We start from the raw sequence: 20285 nt of genomic DNA, 5'->3' as shown, positions 1-20285 counted from the left end.
TGGACCAAAAGTTTCCCAGCAGATTCCCTGATCTTCCTGTCATCCTTGTTTTCCAGGCGAAGTAACAGCATTTCTAAGTCTCCCGGCCCCAGCTCTCCAAAGGAGCCGCTCCTTCTGAGCCGTGACATCAGTCGTTCTGAATCCCTGCGCTCCTCTTCCAGCTGCTCCCAGCAAATCTTCCGGCCCTGTGACCTGATTCATGGAGAAGTTCTAGGAAAAGGATTTTTTGGACAAGCGATCAAGGTGAGGGAGGTCCTCAAACATTCATCAGTTATTTTGAGTACAGCAATGTCTGCCTATCTTGGGATCCTTCACCGTAGGTCTTGGTGGTTTTGCCTTGCCAATAGTGATCAGTCCTGGATCTTCCCTGGTTTGCTCTGAGATCCATTCCCTGACCATGAGTGTCTCTGACTGCTGATGGTTTTGACTTTGTCCCCTTTGAATGTCAACCTTGGCCATACATGTTCATCTCCTGAGTCAGATTTAGCACTCCAGAGTGCCTGTCACAGCAACCTCCTGGGTGAGGTGGGGAGAACAGGGAACAGGCTACACTTTCCTCTTACGAGCATCTTTCTTATGATGGGGTGCATTCAGCACAGCATTTCTTACCCACCCTTAGTGTGGCATATTTGGGGGCTTGCTAGGCTGATGTAGTGACCAAATCTGAACCTCTGGCACAGCCTAAATGACTAGTCAGCGTGGGGGTAGTGGTCAGGTCTTGTATGACTCTCACAGTTAAAATCTCAATCAGTAGCTCTTACCTTGACTGAGGGTACTCCAGCAGTTCTATCCCAGCATTCCTGACAGCATCAGGGGGCAGCTTCTTCTGCCTTGTTAAGGTACTGTGAGTTCCTCAGTGCTCAGATTGCACTCACCATGGGATGGGACTTCTCCCCTTACACTGGTATGAGCTTGAGATGTCCAGCACAGGAGGTGATGAGCCAGCACTACAAACCCAGTGCTTGATCCATACTAATGAGCATATTTCTCTTCTCCTCTACTCATAGAGAAATAACAGGTGCAGGTAAGTGGAACCTTTGCTCTGTCGCATGCTTTTGTCATCTGTGTCCCAGCAGTTACTGGCACAAAGGTGTTTCATTTCTGCTCAAATTACCCCATGGCCATCCTGTTCTGGTGCATGCTCTGGGAGTTAGATTTGCCTCCTAGGACTTCCATGTGACACTTGTTTCAGTTTTGCTGATACGTCAGCTTTAAGAATTCCACTTAGTCTTGCCTTTGTCTCTTCGCTTCCCTTTATCATTGGATATTAGATGTCCCTGGCTTTCATATGCCTGGCTAAAACATGCAGTGTTCCCTGGCTCATTACTTGTGTATGGATGCTTGATTTCAGATGAGAGCAGAATAATATTGTATTCTTGCTTCTGTTGTGTTATTCCATGCACTCACATTCCACCTATGTCCAGCTTTGTTATGTCCATGGCTCCAAACAGAACTAGTTTGTCACAGTGTTTGCAAGAACTCATGAGCTTCCTAAATACAATAACTGGGTCTTGTGTTCTGGATTTCAGTTTTAGAGGTTTTCTGAAGGTTTTGGTTTTTTTTTTTAAAGCTAGGAGGCAAAAAAGTGGCATTTTTCTTAAGCTTCACATTGACTGGGTGTGATGCAGCAAATACTGTATCTGGTCACATAATTCTCTTCTGATCTGAGAGACAAGGTGGTTGTTTAGTTCCCTGGAGATCTTAGGGAGCCAGAGCTGTCCAAGTTAAGCAAACGAAGAGGAGAGAATTTCCAGGAAAACATTCTCATAGGAATTTGGACCCTTTCTACTCACTCCTGCACCCCATGCAAGCAAGCCTGAGCTGGTTACAAAAAACCTCCATAACACAGCAAAATGCCAGGAACTAGTTGGAGACAGGCAAGCAGTTCTTGAAGAACTGGAAATGCTTTCCATGTCAAGAGCCAGGAAATTTATTACCTTATTATTATGATGGATTTCTCTGTGTTTTCCACTGTTCTAGGACATTCCTTGCAGGTTGAAACACACTGCTTGAAAGGAGCAAGGTAACATTAACTTCTTCCTGCCTTAACTGAACAGCCTGTGCACTCTAGTTCCACTTGCATGTGGATGAGATTCAGATTCCCAATAAAACCAAAGCATTTATAATGCAGTTTTGGGTTGTTTGGTTTGGTTCTGCATAGTGACATTGATTCCTTTGTTGATACAGAATGTAGTTGGTAAGCCTGTGTACAAAATGTGAACATCCTGCTGGGGAAATGAGTTTCATAAGGGAACTTTGAGGCATGCACCAGTGTGGAACTGGTGCCTTTGGAGGCTTTGGCAGCCCATGTGCATGCTCAGCCCTGTGCTACCCAAACTGGAGCCTTCAACTCTGGGTCTTGGCTTGATCCTCTGTCAGCTTTAGGTAGTTTCTGTTTCACATACAGCATCTTTGGTGGATCCTGAAATTTCCTCTGCTCTGAATTTCCTCCCATCTCTATTCTTCTCTGGATGGAGGGGAATGTTACACTTTTCCCAAGGAGTCACAGGAGCATTGGAGCTGTGTGTTCTTGAACCTTACCTGCAGCTGTGGGTTTTGTTTCCACCAGGTGACTCACAAAGCAACAGGAAAGGTGATGGTGATGAAGGAGCTGATTCGCTGTGATGAGGAAACACAGAAGACTTTCTTGACAGAGGTACGAGCAGATTTCAAAAAGCTTCTGAGCCAGTAGTGTGGTGGAACTCTCTCCCATCTTCTGCAGAGAGAGATCCTGCCAGCAACCTGGCAGGAATGAGGGTGCTGAGGAGGGAGACATTGCATAGGGAAAAGCTGACATGAGCTGAATGTTTGCTGCAGTGAAGTGTGACTCATACTGGGCAACAGACATTGCTTCAGCTCCAGTTCATTAATTTTTCAGTGACAAGAGCAGCCTCAGTCTGAGACAAATTGATCTGTGCAGTACATAAAGGATTTATCCCTTGAGCCTTGTGCATAAGTACAAAGGATGAGGGCCAATATCTGTAAGATATTTAAGACTCACGCTGTATTTAAGGAAAACTATTTTCTTGGTGGCTGCTTACTATGTTTTTCAAAGTCAGATTTAGCTTAAAGGCAGCTCCCTAAACACCTGATACTGCTGTTGTTGCCCTGACACATATAGCACAGACCCAATAGCTGCCCTGGAGAGCTTCTCACTCTGAAAAGTTAGCTAAACTCAAGGGTGCTCTCCTTAAAGACTAAGATCAGGTTAATTGCACAGCATGAAAATGAAAAGGCAACAGTTAATTGACTGCCTTAAAGTTGGGGTTTGAGTGTTCTCTGTCACCCCAGAACAGAACTTTGAATACTGGAGTGCTTTTCACCACAGAATGGATCTGTCAGGACTTGTTCCATTCACTTTTTGGAGTGGGCTGTGTCTGCTTGCAGGTGAAAGTGATGCGCAGCCTGGACCACCCCAATGTGCTGAAGTTCATTGGTGTGTTGTACAAGGACAAGAAGCTGAATCTCCTCACCGAGTACATTGAGGGGGGCACGCTGAAGGACTTCCTCCGCAATGCAGTGAGTATGGACACCTGGGAGACCTGCCCTCAGTGAGCCTGACTGTGTTGGTGGTTGTACCAGCCTTATGTACTTGTTGTTAGTTGTCTTTGGAGCTTTGTGGTAAAGCTGCTTCTTAGCTGTGGGTGAGCTTGAGGCAGGAAGCCTTTTCTTTCCAGGGCTGTATCATGTGTCTCTTGACTGCTGTAAGAGTCCCTGTTGTGAAGGAACTGCTGTCACCATCTGCTTGGTAAGATAGTCCCTGACCATTGAGGATTTGTCTTTCAGGACCCATTTCCCTGGCAGCAGAAGGTCAGCTTTGCCAAAGGAATTGCCTCTGGAATGGTGAGTTGACTGTCACTTCCTCACAGAGCAAACTCAGGGGTGTCAGGGTTAGTGGCTTCAGCAGGGTGTATGAGGGGCTGTGGACACTGCCTGACTACTGGAATTGGGTTGTTGAGGCTGTAAATGCTCAACTGGGAATCCCTAACACCATCTTTTCTCCTGTTCCAGGCTTACTTGCACTCCATGTGCATCATTCACAGAGACCTGAATTCACACAATTGCCTGATCAAGTTGGTGAGTTACACCTCTGTCCCCACAGCATGCTGCTCCTCTCCTTGGCATCCTCCTCCCTTGGTTTTCTCCACATGATGTTCCTTCTTTTGTCAGGGTGGAACTGATTTCAGAGAGGCTTTGTGCCCCAAGCAAAGGAGCTTCATTCTGACACATGATTTTCCAGACTGATCTAGATTCACTGTTTCTGTGTTCTGTTCTCTTACTACCTTTCCTTTGGTAGCAGCTCCTGTAACAGTCACCTTCTGAGAGTTAGTACAGCTCTGTTCTTTATCTCAAATATGAGATGTTCTCTGCAGCTGTTTCTGTTCTTTTAACCACTTTATGACTTTTTATTGGTACTCAAGATTCAGACAAGTGTGTAGGTGTGTGCACATGTGTTTTCTCTCTTTCTTAAATGCTGGGTCACAAGATTTTTGTGTAGCTTCATTCCCTCAAGCCTGCCCTTGTTCATTTGGCTTCAGACAACCCAGGATGAAAGTCCAAGTTAATTCCTGACCAGGTAAAAGAGGAAGATCTAAAAGGAAAGGTCCAGGTATCCCCTGGCAAGTGTAGCCACATTGATGGGATAAGTGCTAGCAACCACACAGGAAATAAGACAATGAAGGGAGGAAGTGATGAGTTGGGATCCTGAATTGGGTATTTTACACCTGTCTGGACATCTTGCTATGCTCATGTGGCTGCAGAAAACCTGGATAGTTGACCTTAGACTATAGTTGGTAATGAACAGGAATTGCAGCCTCTTTGCTCCTGAAAGGAGCTGAAAATAATCAGTGGCGTGTACTAAATCCCCTGTGCAGGATAAGACAGTGGTGGTGGCTGACTTCGGTCTGTCTCGGCTGATTGTGGAAGAAAGGAAAAAGCCCACTTTAGAGAAGCCATCTGCCAAGAAACGAATGCTCCGCAAGAGTGACAGGAAAAAGCGCTACACGGTGGTTGGGAACCCATACTGGATGGCCCCAGAGATGCTGAATGGTAAGAGTTCAGTAGCAAGGAGCAGGCCAGGAGACAGCCTGTGACAAGGTACAGAGATGACAGGATTACTGAAAGCTTCTGTGCCCCAGTAACAATCAAACCTTTCAGAGCCTGTGGTTTTAGACCTGCTAATGTGGAAGCTTATTTATACACACAGAGGCCATAGCTGCAGTCCTGCAGTACCTGACCTGGTAAGCCTTTGTACTAGCCCAGGTAATGTTTCTGGCTTGACAACAGGATTCTTCAGGAGGGCAACAGAAGGGATGAAGCTTATGTGTGCTGTTGCATAGATCTAGGGAGAGGCCATCTGCTGCCAGGTTGCTGAAGCCTCAGGATTGAGGTGGGAGTTGTCCAAGTGCAGGGAAATCTGGTTTTTGGCATGCAGCCCTCAGTTGCATTAAGGTTGAGCTGTGACCCTTAAGAGGAAAAGCTGCCCCTGCAGGAGTTGAGGTGAGGGCAAAATACAGTGGATAAAATTTCTTTCTAACTAGCTGGTCTCTCTGACCAGGTTGGGCAGTTTGGTTGGCTGGGGTTATCAGCATTGTCCAGCGCAGTCTATTGGGGAAGGGAGGACTGGGCTCCTCTCCCCCCTCTCAGTTCTCCATGTTGCTTTCTTGTGTGCTGTTCTGTTTGCCTTTCCTCAGGGCCTCCAGCCCTGAAGGAGTCTGAGGCTGCTTCTCAGTTTGTCTCAGTCCTGGTATTTGTCAAGAAAACAGCAAGAGCATAGTCTGACATCACCTCTGAAAGCAAGGCTGTTTACCAGCTACTGGCTTGGGAGGGGTGTGTCTGTAAGCAGAGCATGGCATGCTGGAGCCTGCCAGCTTTCCCAGGATCAAAGTGCTGCTGGTGTGTAATTTATTATCTCTGCAGTCACTGCAGCAGGGACTTGCTGGCTGCTGGGGACACTGAGCACTGCCTCCTTGCACTAGAGATGCACAAGAACAGCAATCAATGGAAATGGGCAGAAGCTTTCCATAGTTATCCGTAGCATTTTCTCAGATCTGATACATAAGGTTTCCCAGTGTTGTCCTGTAATTCCCCAGTACAAGAGAGAAGTAGGGTTAAAATCTGTCATGGCAGTGTAATGCAGTTGGTATATACATATCTTGGGGTGACTGACCCTGCTCAGGTTTAAGCCTTGCTTTGTCTCCTGTTTTAGGGCCCTCCAGGGAATAGGTTTAGTTAAGCTTTGTACTGGCAGCTCCTGAAATAGCAGGATGGGTAACTCTCTCTTCATAGAGCTGAATGTCTCATGTTTCCTACAGGACAGAGCTACGATGAGATGGTGGACATTTTTTCATTTGGGATTGTTCTCTGTGAGGTAAGACAAGGACATTACATGGCATCTTTAATGGACCTTGTCCCCATCTCTGTGCACACATGGTATTGCCCAGATCTCTGTGTCTGAGTGTGCAGCCTGTGACCTAACAGCACATTATTAGTGAATTAGACTGGGAGAACAAGCTTACCTTGCCTCTGTTTCCTCAAGGAAGGTAACTGTCTTGTAGTTTTTCTGGTCCCAGTTTCTTCCTCGTCTGTGGACATTCCTGAGTGCTTGAGCTTTTGGCCTGTAGATGTGAGGTGACAGAAATGGCAGCAGAAGGTGCTTGTCAGAAAGCCAAAGGTTTGAAGTGGCTCAGACCTTGGGCATGGACAATGGCAAAGGGCAACTTGCCCAAGCTTAATTCAAGGATGGACTTGTCATGAATAGAATAGTCTGGTGTGAAATGCAGAGGTTGCTCCTGGACTGAGAGAAGCTGTAAAAAAGTCATCAGGTTCTGGTTGAACCCTGGTATCCATTTGAAATTAGATGTATTCCCTAGAACTGCAATACTTTTTTCTTTTTCTACTGCCTCATTAAAAGAACAATCAACTGCATAATCACAGCAAATTCAGGGCCTCCACTGGGGATGGCACTTCACTTCAAAGAAGTGGAAACAAAATCCTCTTTGCAGGTCGATTAATGAAGCTTGCACCCTGACGTCTGTTGGCTTAGTTTATTTCTGAGCCAGTGCAGAGTCTGACTGTTAAATCAGGCTTTTCTATCTGCAGAACAAAAAGCAGCACTTGAAAGCTGCAAGACCCTTATTTTCAGTTTAAAAGGTGTGTATGACAGTGGAAATACAGATGAAGGCAGGGTGTTATGTGTCACACAGCAGTTGCAGGAACACCAGGGGATGCCAGCAAGTTTCATCTTCTGGGTTTGGATGAAGAGGACAAAGAAAATGTCTGTGCATAAATCTTTGTGGCCTCATCTGGAGCTCTGTTTACACTGGGCCCTCCTCTCAGAGAATGTTGTGGTTGTGAGTGATAGATTTAGGAACTTGAAAAATCTGTATGTGGGATTAAAACAATTGTTTCATCTAGAAAAAAAGACAAATAAAAGGGTAGTAGCATATGAACATTTCCTTGTCACCAAAATGATGCTAAAAAAAAAAAAAAAACAACAAAAAACCAACATTAAACACTCAAACAGATAAGGAAATAAATGTGCCAAAATACATAATGGGTATTTCTGTCTAGTTACAGGATGTGGTTGTTGTGCTGAGTTATTGGCATAGAAAAGCCAGAGTGGTTATAAATAACACCCTTTCTGTGATACCCAATGAGGCTTTAAACCTAATAACTCTGTCCATGTGAAAGTTTGTATTGACCTTGTGAGTCCAGATCACCCCAGAGCTCTCTGCTGTGGGCTCCTTTACTCCTTCTACACTTGTGCTGGAGGTGGTGAGCACTGGGGCAATGCTGGGGCAGGGCTTCCCTGTCCACCCAGCCCTTACCTGGCTCTCCTTTACCTGCAGCCTCCTGGGTGTCAGTAATGGTAGTTCTTACTTGTCCCAACCCTCTGGCTCTGGTGGGGGTTGAATCTGTCACTGGCAGAACAACTCAGAATTAGGGGTGCTGTTGGCTTCCCAGCACTGCTTAGGACAGACTCTGTACCAAGGGGCTTTGCTGATGTTGTGGTAAGATGGTTAGAAAGAGGAGGTGATGCAGGTTGCCTTGATTACCTGCAGTCAGGAGGGGCTGCATCATCCCCTGCTACAAGACACTGTCAAGCTCCCTGAGAGGGGGCACATCATCCTGTGTCTTCTGGCAGAGAGACCCTGGACAGAAGGAGAAGGCATCTGGGACCTCCTTCACAGCCATGGACTTATCACCAGGTCTTGAAAAAGTTTCCAGTGAAGTTTGTCTGTACATAGTGCCATGAGCAAGTGGCTTCATTGGAAAGGTGGAACAGTGTTTTTGTTCTTTCCACCATAATACTTTGAAGGAGCCCCTGCCTGATGCAGTTCCCTGTTTGTTAACACTCTGGAACTGGTGGAGTACTTAAGTGCTTCTCTCATTTTTCCCTAGATCATAGGCCAGGTTTATGCCGACCCAGACTGTCTCCCACGCACACTGGATTTTGGCCTTAATGTCAAGCTGTTCTGGGAGAAGTTCGTTCCTCCTGATTGTCCTCCAGCCTTTTTCCCTCTGGCTGCTATTTGCTGCAGACTGGAACCAGAGAGCAGGTAGGTTTGGGGTCTGGAGGACTCTTCTTTGAAAGCCCTCAGGGTGTGTCTGTATTCCCATTGTGGAAGGACTGCTCTGCACAGAGGACAATTCCAGCCTTCTGTGGGAATGCTCAAAGGCTTCCATGAGTGGAGAGACTTCAGGCCCAACAGTTTGGGAGAGAGACTGCTGTATATGGTGGAGATCTGTGAAACAATTCCAAGATAGAGAGAGTAAAGGAGGAATGATTGTTCAGGATTTCTCAGGTACAAAAAGTAAGGGCAGACTTTATTAGTAAGGTAAATACTTCATTTGATTTCAGTTATGAAACTTGTAGCTTCAGAACAGTGTTGCTGCCAAATAGGTTCCAAAGAGCCAGACCTCCCACTGGCTCACTGGCTATAAAAACAGGTAGCCCATACAGATGGGGGCTTTGCAGTCTTTGAAGCTGAATGGGTAGGAAATCATGTCCCTGTTCACCACTCTGTACATGGTACAGGGACCTGGATGGCTTTCTAGGTGCTGTTCTGCTTCCTCTTTCCTACTCATGTTTCATCACTTCTGCTTCTAGGCCCCCTTTTTCCAAGCTGGAAGATTCCTTTGAAGCTCTTTCTCTGTACCTGGGAGAACTTGCCATCCCCCTTCCATCTGAGCTGGAGGAACTGGACCACAATGTGAGTGTGCAGTATGGACTGAACCGTGACAAGCTACCTGAAAACACAACCTAGTCCACTCATCCTACTGCCTGCATCACTTCCATTGGAGCTGGGATGAGCGTCAGGGAGGGAGATGCACTTCAGCCACTTCCAGGGCATTAACGGGGCACCACACTGTGCATTTGCTGCACTGCCTCTCTCTCCCCACCCAGCTTCCCTCGTCTTGGATATCTTGACTCACTGTGGATTTCTGGTGTGTTTCAGAAGCAAAAAGGACCATTTCCTGCCAGCTGCACCTAGGAAAGCTGCTGAACGCTATTTTTCTGGCTTGAGAAATATTTTTCTGGCCTTTTCAGGCTTCTTTACTGTGGTGCCTTAGAACTTGGCTGCAAGCTGTGAAGCCACCCTGGCCTCTCTGCCAGGGAGGGAATTGCTATAGGAGATTCTCCTGGGTAAGGACCAGCACTTCTGGAACAGCTTCTCCCACTGACTGCTCAGAAAGGTGGGGGAATTGGACATCCAGCAACATGTCCCACCAGGACAGCACATGTATGTATTTGCATGTGTTTCCCAGAACAACCCACTGAGATTTTGGCCTCTGACACGTATCAGAGGAGGGAGTGAAAAGCCCTAGGAACTGGGCAGCTCTCCTGAAATACCTTGTCTCTGGGGAAGCACATATGAATTGTTTTGGTTTTGTGGGCTTTTATTCCTTCTGTGTCTCTGAATACCTCCAAAAGCCTGCCTAGAAACACTAAGACTGAGCTCTGCTTGGCCCTCCTGATGGCAAATGAGGCAGGCAGCAAATAAGCCACTGGAGCATCTTCAGACCCTGCGCCTGCAGTGAGTTTGCTTGCCCGAAAGTGAAAGGTGAAAGTTTTTGAGCCTGAATGTGTAGTTCTGCACTAGGCAGCACTGGCTGTGGACATTCCTGAGTGCTTGAGCTTTTGGCCTGTGGATGTGAGGTGACAGAAATGGCAGCAGAAGGTGCTTGTCAGAAAGCCAAAGGTTTGAAGTGGCTCAGACCTTGGGCACAGACAATGGCAAAGGGCAACTTGCCCAAGGTTAATTCAAGGATGGACTTGTCATGAATAGAATAGTGCTGGAGAATGTCCCATCCTCCCTGGAGTGGCAGCTGGAGAACTAATTCAGTTGCCATTACCTCATCCTTTTCTGCAGATTGTGCAAGTTGCACCCTTTGAAGGTCCTTCTTGCAGTTGCTGCTGCAGCACCTGAGCTCATTCTCCAAACAGAAATTTTCCTCAGGGTCATTCCCTGCTCTGGGGGAGGAAAAAAGGGCTTGGAGTCATTGGGAGGTGGGTCTCTTCTGCTTCTTTTCTTTCTCCCTTAGTGGGAGAAGGAAGGAAGAAAGCTACTGCTGCAGTAGCTCACATTGTTGGCAGAACTGAACAAAAAGCTGGATCAAGGTCTGCTTGTAAGTCTCACAAACATCATGGTTTAACTGGATTTTTAGTGTGTTCCTTTCTCCCTCCTCCTCCTTTCAGCATTGAATGGTGGGGAATGGGTGTTAGTCTTTGCTGTTACTTTGGTTTCTTCCCCCTACCCATGGATTTAAAGTATTATGTAAAATAACATGGGACCAGCCATCACCTGACATCAGGTATGCAAGGGGGGCGTTTTTAGTCTGTGTAGTGGTGTTTTAGAAACACTGGGGGCTCCCTGTGCTGTGAGTCAGGCAGGAGCCTCTCTAAACTGGGTCCAGTGGATCCAGGATTGTTAATAGGATTTGCCCTTTCATTCCCCCACCCAGGCTAGTTTGTGAGGGGACCCCTGAAGGGAAAGTTCCGGGTGATGTGTGGGTGGGGTTTATGAACTGTGATTTGCACCGCTTCACATTCTAACTAAATTAAAAAGCAGTAACTGAATGCTGTTGAAAACAAGATTTTGTGGTCTCTGTGCTAAATAAAGCCGGAAGCTGTAACTTTCTCGGGTTTCTGCTGTAGTCATAAAATGGCAACATCAAAACTGCCCAGATGCGGTACCATGTAGAACACCCTTTTCTGAGTCAGTGGACTCTGCCATGTTCACAGAACTGCAGAATCACAGTGCAGTGCTCTGAAGGATTATTTACCTGGAGTGAGGGAAAGGGAAGAAGTTGTTAAGTTCTGTTCATTCGTTGGTTGGGTTTTAAGGGTGGACAGGAGTCAGCAGATCATGGAGCCTCTCTCCATTTTCCTTTTCTAATCCAGGGATAAAAATAGAGCCTGTTCTTGGAAACCTTGTATTCTGAAATATGTAGTTCAAGGGGCATTTGTTAAGACAACAACTGAAAAAAAATGCTGCCTCTCCTGTAACCTGCTGTGCTCTGTCTCCACTGTACTTCTCAAGGGATGGAGCTGCTGCTGAGCAGCACCAAAGCAGAACTGACCCAGGTCAGTGCAAGAAGGGGCTGTAACCAAGAGTGTGTTCCCACAGGCCAGCCTGCTGAGTCACCCACAGCTCACATCCCTACAGCTGCTTTTCAGGAACAGTGTGCAGTCCAAGGCCAGCTGCTGGCAGCAAGAAGACAAGCTCCATGCCCCTTATCAGTGCTGGCGAGTGCAGGCATTGCTTGTAGGGATTTACCTTTGGGCCTGGCAAACTGAAGGCGTCTTCCCTTCTCCTCAGTTCAAAGTCTGAAACAAGGCAAAGGATGCTGCTCTGGCAGGAGGAGTGCACAGATGAGCCACAGTCCACACAGATCTACAGAGCATTTTTCTTTTAAGCTTTAATACAAGGTAGCACAGTCTGCACCTTCTCATAATGAGGTATTTAAAACATTTTACAAAGAAATGGTATTCAAAGGCATTTAAAAATAAAATATTTCCCTTTTCTGAATCAAACATTAACACTAAAACCCCTGCTGCCAAGTGCTGCTCCCTGTTAGGCCCACAGCTATAAACCAGATGGCTAGAAAACTTACTTGAATGGCTTGAATCCCCTGAAGTGGGGACAGATGTTTCCCTGAACTGGCCTTGCCTTGGTGTCATTAGGGAGACACTGCAGCAACCATCCCTCCCAAACCCCCTGAAACACTAATAAAAGTTGTTACAAAACCTCTCTAATAGGACCAGGCTCTGTTAAGTAAGTAGTCTTGCTGCACAAGCTGAGTTGTGACAGAGGCTGGGCCAGGAGCCATGCCAGAACTTCACTCTTACAAAACAGCTGTCTTGTTCTGCCCTTAGAGCCAGAACTGCCGCACTGTGATCAGGCTGACCTCCACAGCTTGGCCACTCAGTCCAGCACTGGCTCTGTAGGAAGCCAAGGGAGTTCAAAAGAGTATGTTAGCTATCCTGTGTTTAACCTGCTGTAAGTAACCAAAGGGCAGTTTGTTTTCTTCACAACTATCTACCACTGGCCCTTGCTTTCCTGATCTGTGTGAGAAGGAGGCACAGACAGACCCCCTGGACACCTACAACTGTGGCTGTGCATGTAGCACCACAGGGGAATGGAGAAGTGGCCTCAGCCCTGGAAGACCTGGATTTGTAAAGAGCTTGAGGAGAGCTTTTCTAAACTGGCACTGGCATTAAACATACTGCTTCTGGCCAAAGACATTCCTCAAATAAACTCTTCCTTGGAAAAAACCCTGATCCACTAAAAGGATTCTGGACAGTGCTTCCAGCTCTCAGCCACTAAAGCAAAAACGTAGGAACTATAATCAGAGTGTAATTATCTAGCTAAGTCTGACATGAAGCTCCCCTCAGTCCCTGCAGTACTGTTCTCTCCTAAGGTTCCAGGCTGAAACTTAAGTAACAGTGCACACTGTTAAATAAGAAAAGAACAGAAAAAGAGGAAGCCACGACCACACTCTGGGCTATGGGATCTGTGGCCAGTTGTAAGCCTGGCCTATCATCCCCCCAGCTCCCTGGCACACCATGGAGATAGGTGGGAGGAAGCAGCAGGGTCTACTACACCAGTCGCCAGCTGATCATGCACTGAATGGTGCCCCTCAAGCAGATGATGAATAGCCCATTGTTCTGTTCCTCTACATCACCTTCATCTGGCGTTCATCAAAAAGAAAACAAAATAGAAATGAACACACACAACCCCTGCACTCACAGTGGGAAGCTGGAGGCTTTGCTTAGCCTGTAGTGCTCCTGCCCGAGCTGCTCAGGCACCGGGAGTCCCTGCCTGCCCCATGAGAGGGCCGCTGCCATCCCGCGTGTCCTCCACAGGCGTCTGGTTGGTACGCACCACAATGGTGTTCTCATCCACAAGCTCGCACACAGGGTTGGTGAACGCTGACAGAGGCAGTGTGATGCGCTGCATTTCACGCTCATAAACCTTCTGTTCGTGCTTCTCCTTCAGGTCTTTCCCCCTGCATTAAAACAAAAACCAAAACACTTACATGGAATGAGTGCTGATGCTTGGAGGGAGAGTCTCAGTAAAACTGATACAGTAGAGAAGAAGGGACTCCGCTCTTTAAGATAAACAAAGGTTTTAGCTGCATACAAAGGGCCAGAAATATTCCCTACTGTAAGCAGAGGACCACAGCTGAGCATCCTTAAAAAACAAGTAGCCAGCCAAGTGAAGTCTGTCCCTCCCTCAAACTGGCTTATTCACTGACACTGCTGCTGGTAAGTGACTGTAAAGCCAGGCCCCTCCTTCAAGCCACGGAGCTGCCATCTGTTTCCTTATCCTTTACAGTCCCACAGCACTGCCAGGTGCAGGCCCAGTGAGGCAGCGCAGGGGCCACTGCTGTGGAAAAGAGCTGTAACCTGCTTCATTTGAAACACTCGAGGTGGTGACAGCTTCTGCCTTTTGTTGCAGCAAATTAAGCTGTCCAGAAAGTACTAAAGCTGACTTCAGAGCTGGCCCTGCCTTCTGCCACTGCAGCTGTAAGAGCTTAATGCCACAACCAGCTCCTCAAACTTACCTCAGTCTCCAGCCTGTTGCTAAGGGAAGAAACACCTCTGTAATCTGTGCTGCGGAAGAACTGCCTTGCTTTAAAAATGGATTTGGCATTAATAGCATGTTGTCTCCAGAAAAGCTATGTATACCAAAAACTACTAAACCCATTAAAGGTTTCTCACCACACCTACTACCCAAACCTGCCAGCTTGCACATGCAATTCTGAGATCAAGGCAAGGAGGGAGACAGTAAACCTGCACTACATCCCTGCTGTGAGCTCTCTGTGACTGGAGAAGCAAAGCTGCATTCGGACAAAGCCCAGCACTGGTCTATTGCTTCCTCCCGCCGAAGATAGGAGAGAGGTGGGACAGGCAGCACTTGCTCCGCCTGGGACATGTGATCTCAACCAGGCAGAGCTGCTGGGGTTTCCTGTCAGCACGTTGGCTGCTTTTCAAAGCTGCCTACAAGCGTGCAGCAGTGGCTGCCATTCCTGCCAGCACACAAGACAGCGTTTTCTGAAGTGACACCTCAAATCAGATTACTCGACAAGCAGCGCTCTGTGTTTTGTCCCTTATGTAACACTCCTCCTCTGCTTTTTTTCCGTCAGCATTTATTATAAACACTTACATAAGGACATGTCCCAGCTTGGGACAGGGCTTCTTCTGCTTGGCTGTGTCAGACTGTTTTGTAAAACAGCCAAAACATAGAACAAACCCTCCCAGAGGAGGGAGCCTGGGCCTTTGCATGTGCAGTGACAATCACTGCTGTTTGTTAATCCTGCCCTCTCTCTTAAAACTAAGCAGCTTGCTACTGCCACTACCCTCAAACACTGCTGAGCTACAGAAACATTTCTGTTCAACACAGTGAAGTGGCTGAAAAAATAGTAACTGAAGTGCAAATCAAAACTGACCTTAAAGTATACAGGAGTTTTGCTAAAATGAACTTTGACCAAAAAAAAGAGTGCTACTTGATAGTCAACTTCAAAGGATACAATGCATGAGTAACGAAAAAAATTGCCAATTGTTTTTCTTCTAGACTAGAGAAATCAGGGGAACAGGTGGCCTGCTAGAAGGATTGTTCTTTTCCTGATCAAAAGAAACTTCCTGTGAGGGCACCTGGGATCTGCTCTTTCCAGTTCTGACAAAATCCAGCTCCCCAGGATACATCTGAAAAAGCCACATGAAGGTGCACATGCACACACAAAACCCCAAATATTAAAGAGGGCCATTTGAAACTTTAAGTGGGACAGAACATCACAATGATGCAGGAAATAGAGAACAGAATTAACTCTTCAGTAGTTCTTTCCTCAGTGTGACAAGCAAACTTGCTCAATGTGCCACAACCAAACATATGCTTCTGTCCCTTTTCCTTGGGATCTGGTTGGGTCTGCAGGTGCTCAGACATTCCTGCTTTATGTACACCAGCTTTTGAAAAGAACAGCCACTCACCTCTTATAGATGTATCCCAGGACAATGCCAGCCCCGATGGCAATGATTATCACCATCATGATCAGCCCCAGGACATAACCTGTGAAAAGAGGAAAAAAAAAGAGACAAAATTAGAGGCAGCAGATCCAGCTATAATGTTGCTTTTAGAGCCTCAAAACAGATCTGTCCTGCCAGAATTACAGGAATGGATCCATCACATGGTCCTGGGTTTGTACCTAGTATCCCTAAGTCCTTCTTTTCTTTGGAGTTCATCTGCACTCTCTGACTGATCCCAATGACGGGCTGCACTGCGGCTGCCTCGCTCCGGGAGGGCAAGGTATCAGCTGGTTCAAACACCTGCTCATCCTCCTGGGAAGGACCAACTTCTGCTGTAGGGACTGGGGCTGTGGTAGCTGTAGCATCTGTTGAGAGGGGAAAAAAAGTATATATACAACATACCAAGCACTTATGAGTACTTCAAAACAACATGTGCCTTGCGAGTGGGACAGATCTAGACTGGTATCACTGAACTGCCTTCAAAACACACTGAAAAACACTTGTTCCCACTTAAGTTGTTGCCAGAAATCCTACCAAAGTAGACAAGAAATGTACTCCTCTATTACAGCTAGTGTGGGGTCAGTAGCTCTGACTGAGGAAGAGGTGACTGGTCAGGGTAGATGGTCCCAAAAGAAATCACCTTCCCGAGGCCCGGTGTCTTCCCTCAGCTGCTGGCAGGAGGGCCCTTGCAGAGAATGTCAGCTCTTTAGTGATTATCAGCTCGTGATTTCAGATCAGCTCTGCAGGGCAGCCTCCAGGCCAAGCCAGACCAGAGAGAGACGAGGCTCATGGGGCTGGTTCTGCATGAAGGTAGCTTTATTGATGGTCCCCTTCGGCGAAGGGGAAAGCCAGGGAAAAAGCTCTCTCCTCGAAGGGGCAGAGGGCTAGCTTTGATAGGGATACAGGGGGTGGGTGCCACAGGGTAAAGGCCAATGGGTTACAAAGGATCTGCATAGGGTCTCCCAGACGATTCTGGGTCTGTCTTTTCTTACCATAACTGAAAAGTTAGCTGCCTTCCCAGGGAGTCCTGCTGGGAGATTGTGCAATCTCCTTATCTCAGCAGACATCCCTCCAGGGCAGTGGCTGGGCATACCCTACACTCCTCCCCCCCCCCCACTTTCCTTTGATATCAACCTATTTAACTGAGAGTCCAAGGCATCACCACAGATGAGAGAAGTCAGACAGCAGAATGAAACCCAACTTCAGGGCATGAGTTCAACGGATGCACAATGACTTCATTCAGTGTATAGATCGATATACAGGCTGGAGCTTCAATCATGCTGAACAGACATGAACAAAATTATGAGAATCTCCATCCCAAATCTCCCAGGAGCCTATTTATCTCTCTTCTGCGTCAATCTTCCTGACACAGGGAAGTTTGACAGGAGACTCCAGCTGTGTGAAAACAACCTGGGGATATTCTTCCCCAGCCCCTCTTTGCAGTGGTGTACCAAACTCTGATAGCATGTTGGACAAGCTAACTCAGAGCAGCCCTCAGGCAGCACAGACACTAAGGACAAGTTCCTCCTCAGCCAAGGCCTAGGCAAAGGCACCCAAGGATACAGGTTCCTTCCCAGGCCTGTTTTTTATCAATGCTCTTTTTTATCAACAGCACTGAGGTAGCTCCTTCTTTCATGACACAGTTTAAATGGAAGCTGTAACACTGTAAAAGCTGTGACAGTGTAAAGTAGGTATCTGTTATCTGTTCTACACAAACCCCCCTCCTTTTTGGAAATGCTATTCACAGTATGCATCCACACCTGAGAACTCCCTCCACCTACATCTCCCCCCACAGCAGGCAGTAACTCCATGTGGATTTTCTATCTGCAGCCATTTTGAGTCCTCAGTGGAATGTGAAATGGAAGTACAGAATGGAGTCAGAAACAGGAAATCAGGGTCCTGCACAGTAACTTCACAGTGGGTCAACCAGGGCAACTCGACTAAAGTGAGCTGTTGGACCATGAAAAGGTGCCCACTCTGAGATGCAAAAATACCAAACCTATTAAACATGTAAATGGATGAAAGGTCAAGTAACTCTTCTGATCCTAAAGCTGCAAGAATGTTTTGAGTAAGGGTCTTGTCAGCAGAACATTTTTTTTGCTTCATCTTTAGGGAAAAGCAAGCAAAAAAAGAGCAAAGTGAGAAAAAGGAGAGGGTGTATGTGTGTGGGAAAAGTATTTATATGCAAGGATAGCAATCTCAAGGGACAGTGGTGTGAGTAAATCTTGCAGGGCTCAGAAAGTAGTAAACAGTTCAAAAAACCCCAAGTGGTAACTCTGGCATCAGTCAATACTGACACCTCCTCTCCCTGAAACAGGCTTCAACTACAATTCTTTTCGCAAACTGTTTCTCACTGTGACTATCCAGGAGGAATCCAGTGTTTAGGGTTTTCCATTTCGTACTGTCCTCCCTTCTAGTTCTCATTTTTAACAAGTTCTTCCCCTCCACCCCGTACTCAAATTCTCACTGGCAATCCTTTAACAGAAGGAAGCTTCTTTAGTCAGCCGTAACGTGCCCCACAGTAACAATCTACCCACAACTCAGCAGTTCCTAGATGTCCAGACTTCAGCCTTTTGCAACACAGCTAAAGAGCTCTATAGTGTAAGTGAATTATGGGGGAGTGGGGGCTTTTCACAGGCCTTTTCTGGCACTAATGGCAAAGCTCTAGGGGCGGAGCAAAGTACAGCTGGGAGGCAGATGTGCACACACAGGCGGGGGCTGGTGGGGAGCCCCGGGTACGCGGTGTTCCCGGGGGAGGTGCTGGCGTAGCCCGGGGTTGTTTGTGCGCGGAGGGGACCCCACCCTGGTGACAAACCCAGCCCCCGGGGTAGAAGACAGGCCGGGGAGGGCAGGAAGAGAGGGGGACCGGTGGCGGCCGCTCTTACCTGAGCACTGGGCGATGTCGCAGGATCGCCGCTCTGGGATCCCGGTAGCGCCTCGGATGTAGCACCAGGGCGCGGCGTCGCCGTCCGGGTTCCTGCAGCTGTTGTGGTCCTCATCGACTGCTGGGGAACAGCGGGCCGTCAGCGCGGCCCCGGCACCGTCCGCTCCCCCGAGAGCCCCCCCGCCGCGTCCCCCGGCCCCGGACCCACCTGCCGGGAGCGCGGCGCCGGGGCCGCTCTGCACCGTCAGCCAGTTGAGGCACGGGGCGCCGCCGGAGGCCACTTGCCGGCTGCCGCGGTAGGACTCGCCGTTGCCGCGGAGGCACTCTGCGGAGAGACGAGACGAGCCGAGCCTTGCGGGCGGCCCGGGCAGCCCCCGCCGCCTCGGGCCGCTCCCCAGCACGGCCCCCCACCTCACCCGCGGGAGTGTTCCCCCTCCCGAGCCCGGCCTTTGTCCCCCACAAAGCCGGGCCGGCACTCACCCTCGGCGCCGCGGGCGGCCCCCAGCACCAGCGAGCCCAGCAGCAGCACAGCGCCCAGCGCCCGCCGCGGGCCCCGGGGCAGCATCCTCGGCGCTGAGGGCGAGGAGCCGCCGCCAGCCCGGCCGCGCAGCTCGGCTCCACTCGGCGCCGAGGCAAGACCTGCCCAGCGCTCCCCTCCCCGGTAAACAACCTCCGGGCTGCGCTTCACCCCCCCCCCCGCCCCGCAGCCGCCGCCGGGTCCTAACGCTGCCGCCGCCGCCGCCCGCCCCCAGGAGGGGAAGGGGCGGCTGCTGCGGGGCAGGGCTCGGGGCAGCCGGGAACCTGCTGCAGAGGGTACTTCGCCCCGGGACCGAGCGCGGCGGCGGGTGCTCGGTGCCACGGGGCTCTTTGGCTCGAGAGGAACTCCGCGTCCCTGGGCTTGTCTCCTACAGTCGCAGGAAAAGTCTTAGACCAGAAGAGGAGACTTCCCACACGGAACTACATTTGAATCGCTGCCTGTGGCAGGGAAAGTGTTTCCCTTCAGAGACCTAAAACTGCTATCTCCCCTAGAGAATTACCATGAAGGACTAAATCCTGATGCCCTTATTTTCTCCCTTTGGGTTCTCTTAGCTCTCAAGAGACATTGTGGGGGGTACAGGGAGGCTGTGCACCTCTACCTTAAAGGGGTTTACATTCTTGCCTCTGCTAATCTATTACTTTTCACTGACTCCATGTACTTACTCTAAGAGCTGTGCCTGCTTATAGAAAAAAACAAGGTAAACAGCATGAAGATGGTTTAGAGTAGTTCTACTGCAGGCATCCAGCCACGGTGATAAAGCCTCTCTGCAGACATTTCACATGGCTTACAATAGATACTTCTGTTTCTGAACATGTCAAGGGATTCAGACAGTGCAGTGCCAGTCCCTGCACACCAGCATCAGGAGTCCTCAGCACTGTTTCTATTTTACACCAGTGAAAAACAAGCCACTGAATAGTTGGTCCTGTTCAACAATGAGCTTGCAAAGGCAGCCTGGGCCAACTGATGGGTTTGTAGCCAAGGCACAGGCCTGGAGCACAAGGTGCTATTTCTGGCTTTCCCACAGTTCTTCCTGACCTTGGCTGATCTGCCTGCCTCACTTCTTTGCGCTTTCCCTTCCTTTCTGTTACATGAGGTACAATCAAACCTTCCTTCTTAGATTAGGACAGGGAAGTTCCCTTCTTTTAAAGTTCTTTGAAATCACATGGAAACCACTGAACACATAAGTATTTCTATGCCAGGAAAGTCCCAGATGTTTCCATCCTGGCAGTGCTCTCTGTTAGGCTGCTACAGGTACTTTTATGACAAAGCTGCTCAAGATGCTGATCCAACCCAACTTTTGCCCCTTTTTCACCAGGTGATGAACACTTTAA

At 48.4% G+C, this 20285-nt stretch overlaps 2 protein-coding genes across 3 annotated transcripts in view; one reads left to right on the top strand and one right to left on the bottom strand.

Moving 5' to 3' along the window:
- Positions 1-11517, top strand: part of LIMK2 (LIM domain kinase 2) — a 31477-nt gene extending 19960 nt beyond the window's left edge. Inside the window, exons 8-16 of the mRNA XM_082293362.1 lie at positions 57-243; positions 2570-2656; positions 3388-3519; positions 3787-3843; positions 4012-4077; positions 4875-5049; positions 6315-6370; positions 8404-8561; positions 9113-11517. Coding sequence (XP_082149488.1) covers positions 57-243; positions 2570-2656; positions 3388-3519; positions 3787-3843; positions 4012-4077; positions 4875-5049; positions 6315-6370; positions 8404-8561; positions 9113-9269 — 1075 coding nt within the window. The 3' untranslated portion in view covers positions 9270-11517. The remainder of the gene's footprint in view (positions 1-56; positions 244-2569; positions 2657-3387; positions 3520-3786; positions 3844-4011; positions 4078-4874; positions 5050-6314; positions 6371-8403; positions 8562-9112) is intronic.
- A 384-nt stretch (positions 11518-11901) lies between these two features.
- PIK3IP1 (phosphoinositide-3-kinase interacting protein 1) lies at positions 11902-19239 on the bottom strand. 2 transcript variants are annotated; one of them, XM_082293365.1, is made up of 6 exons: positions 18897-19239; positions 18625-18741; positions 18418-18537; positions 15712-15897; positions 15497-15575; positions 11902-13515 (listed from the first exon to the last, which is right to left on the bottom strand). In XM_082293365.1, exons 1-6 carry the CDS (start codon positions 18979-18981, stop codon positions 13308-13310), a joined length of 795 nt encoding a protein of 264 aa, XP_082149491.1. In that variant the 5' UTR covers positions 18982-19239; the 3' UTR covers positions 11902-13307. The 2 variants fall into 2 exon arrangements, with proteins under 2 accessions (XP_082149491.1, XP_082149492.1); XM_082293366.1 differs by having other exon boundaries at positions 18418-18534; positions 18897-19231.
- Positions 19240-20285: the final 1046 nt, after the last annotated feature.

This window comes from Coloeus monedula, assembly GCF_965178545.1.
Source record: "Coloeus monedula genome assembly, chromosome: 18".
NCBI lineage: Eukaryota > Metazoa > Chordata > Aves > Passeriformes > Corvidae > Coloeus > Coloeus monedula.
Note: the sequence above shows the minus strand (reverse complement) of the source record. Positions and strands in the feature narration are given on the sequence as shown.

Coding starts and splice junctions, on each gene's coding strand:
- PIK3IP1 (XM_082293365.1), bottom strand. CDS start 18,981: ATGCTGCCCCGGGGCCCGCGGCGGGCGCTGGGCGCTGTGCTGCTGCTG. Junction 18,742..18,896: donor GGCCGCCCGCGGCGCCGAGG/GTGAGTGCCGGC, acceptor GTCTCTCCGCAG/AGTGCCTCCGCGGCAACGGC. Junction 18,538..18,624: donor CGGCGCCGCGCTCCCGGCAG/GTGGGTCCGGGG, acceptor GCTGTTCCCCAG/CAGTCGATGAGGACCACAAC.